We start from the raw sequence: 2706 nt of genomic DNA, 5'->3' as shown, positions 1-2706 counted from the left end.
TTGTGTTCTTTATTTACCTCTAGGTTCTGTATTTTCCTCTTTCCTTCTTTTATCGTATTTCTTCCTCTCACTTTTCCTTATCTTCTCGTGTTGTTCCTCTTAATTTCCAACTACTGCATTCTGAGGGAAAGAAAAATAAAACAATAATAATCACAAAAGTCTGAGTATTTTTCTCTTTTCTTCCCTTGCCGTATTTCTTCTCAAATTTCCTGATCTTGTGTTGTTCCTCTTTTTACCCATTTTCTATTCCGAGGGAAAGACAAACTAAAATAAAAAAAATAATCACAATAGTTGACGTATTTTTCCTTTCCTTCTCTTACCGTACCTCTTCCTCTCACTCTATCTTCTCGAGTTGTTCCTCTTAATCTCTTGTTATCAGATGCTGAGGGAAAGACAAACTACAATCCAACAACAATCACAATAGTTTGAGTATTACACCAGCAGCACCATCTCTCCACAACAACGACGATTACAATACACACTGGAAACCTTAAATTAATCAGTACTACATCACTCCTATTTACATAACAACACCAAACATTTGAAGCACACGGAGGTCACCAGTGAAATATTTATCACACATATATTAATACTTCCAGTTACATTTATGATTCGGTCTTGTGATGCCTGGAGGAGGAAGGCGACGATCAGTAAGCAGTCTGATTCCAAAAACACTTCTGGCCACACCTCTACTACTTTCCAAAGGCTCTAGTTGAAGTGACGCAAGTTTTTAAGGGTGTTTTTAAAGTTCTAGAGGGAGATTAACATGATTTCTACATTTTTAGCAGGAGAAAAGTGCTTGGTAACCTGGCGTATTATCTCTATGGCCTTGGAAAATAGTTGTGGTGAGAGAGCAGTGTTTTCAAATACTGACTGATGTTTTGCCTCTCTACACGGTTTCTGGAAGTTATCAAGAGGATTTTCATGATTCTAGTGACAGCTTGGCAAGGATTCAGCATTACGCAAAGGAGGAAAACAACACAAGAACTCCATTAATCATCTTTGCTCCCTTTGAAAAGTTATTCTGAAAGTCTTAAATGTTTTAGGGTACACGGCTAGCAGAAGTACCTATGAACACTAGCATTTCAAAATATCTACCTATCTACATAACAGGCCGACAGTCCCACACAGGGCGGCCCACACAAAGGACCACACAGTCACACACATCATTCACTCTCTTAGCCCTGTCGACCCCTACTGGAAAGGTATAGTAGTAGTAGTAGTAGTAGTAGTAGTAGTAGTAGTAGTAGTAGTAGTAGTAGTAGTAGTAGTAGTAGTAGTAGTAGTAGTAGTAGTATATCTATCTACATACCAGGCAGGCAATCCCACACAGGGCACCAGACACACACACACACACACACATCTTTCACACTCTTATCCCCGTCAGCCCCCACTGGAAAGGGACTTAAATAGACACAGGGGAGGGATTAGGTCTCACCATGAAGGGACGGGTAAACCAGTGTACATTTCAAAGCATACACGGAATAAACCATACAGCAAATTGAACACCTGGTGGAGGAGAAGCAGGTAACAAGGACTGAAGGACAAGTATAAGGCGCGAATGTTCACGTAGTACAGAGCACAACAGTTAATATCACAATAGTCAGGGCAACCATTAGAACACTCAGAACACACACGTATCCCCTAATAGGCCCATACACTGCAACACTTCACCCTTAGCCTCACGCACCGCACCCACACTCTTTTCAAAGTTCTGTTCACTTCGTCTACATGGCATATAGACTTTCAACTAAAACCTCTCTCTCTCTCTCTCTCTCTCTCTCTCTCTCTCTCTCTCTCTCTCTCTCTCTCTCTCTCTCTCTCTCTCTCTCTAAGGCTTCACATACCCTAGATAATCAGCAACACTGTAGTCAAACATCTCAAAATCTAGTCTGTACTTTCCATAGAGACTTAGTAAGTGTTTCTTGGGTACATCAGCGAAGTACTGTTTCACCACATCAGAAGTCCGATTTCCTTTGGTCAGGTGGCGCCAGGTGAGCTTCAGTTTATCCTGCAGGTGAGTCTTGTGAAGGAGGTACGCCTGGTCGCGGTCAAGGGTCTCGAACTTTGCCATGACGTCGAAATCCAGAAGGCAAGGCGTGCAGGAGATGTGGTACGGCATCCAGTGGTCATCAGCATACAGGGTCAGGTCAGTGTCTATCAAGTACTGCACGAACTCAGGGAATGTTGGTTCTTTTGACTGTGGTGATGGTGGTTGTGGTGGGTCATCAATCGCATGCCTGTATCGCTGTGGTGGTGCTGGTGGTGGTGGCTGCGGTGGGTCGTCGGCGGTGTTGTAGTGCAGTGGCTGTGGCGGTGAGTCGTCCAGAATGTGCTTGTAGCGTGCTGGTGGTGCTGGCGGTGGTGGGTGGTGGCGGCGGCTGGTCGTCTAAAGCATTGGAGTATCTCTGTGGTGGTGGTGGTGGCGGCGGTGGTGGTGGTGGTGGCTGGTCTCTCTTAGTTCCTGGTGTCTCTTTCTTTCTGTACTTCTCGACAATCTTCCTGCCGTATTTCTGATAGAAGTGCTCCGTGCCGTGCTTCTCACCGCCCGCCACTCTCTCCAGCTTGTCTCTGAAGGCGCTGGCCAGGCGTTCAAACGGGTGACGAACCACTAAGGCCTTCACACACATGCCCATAGCCTGCAGGGGTGAGACAGGGGCGAGACATGAGTGAAGGAAGGGTGCTTGGGTCGTAGTAAGGAGGGCA

General features: G+C 45.2%; 1 protein-coding gene across 1 annotated transcript in view; it reads right to left on the bottom strand.

Moving 5' to 3' along the window:
• Positions 1 to 406: 406 nt before the first annotated feature.
• The window catches only part of LOC135094139 (carbohydrate sulfotransferase 11-like), a 6254-nt gene continuing 3954 nt past the window's right edge, over positions 407 to 2706 (bottom strand). Inside the window, 2 exon segments of the mRNA XM_063993945.1 lie at positions 407 to 2232; positions 2234 to 2639. Of these exon segments, the coding sequence (XP_063850015.1) occupies positions 1832 to 2232; positions 2234 to 2639 (807 nt within the window). The 3' untranslated portion in view covers positions 407 to 1831.

The sequence above is a fragment of the Scylla paramamosain genome, chromosome 44 (genome assembly GCF_035594125.1).
Source record: "Scylla paramamosain isolate STU-SP2022 chromosome 44, ASM3559412v1, whole genome shotgun sequence".
NCBI classification, from domain to species: domain Eukaryota; kingdom Metazoa; phylum Arthropoda; class Malacostraca; order Decapoda; family Portunidae; genus Scylla; species Scylla paramamosain.
Note: the sequence above shows the minus strand (reverse complement) of the source record. Positions and strands in the feature narration are given on the sequence as shown.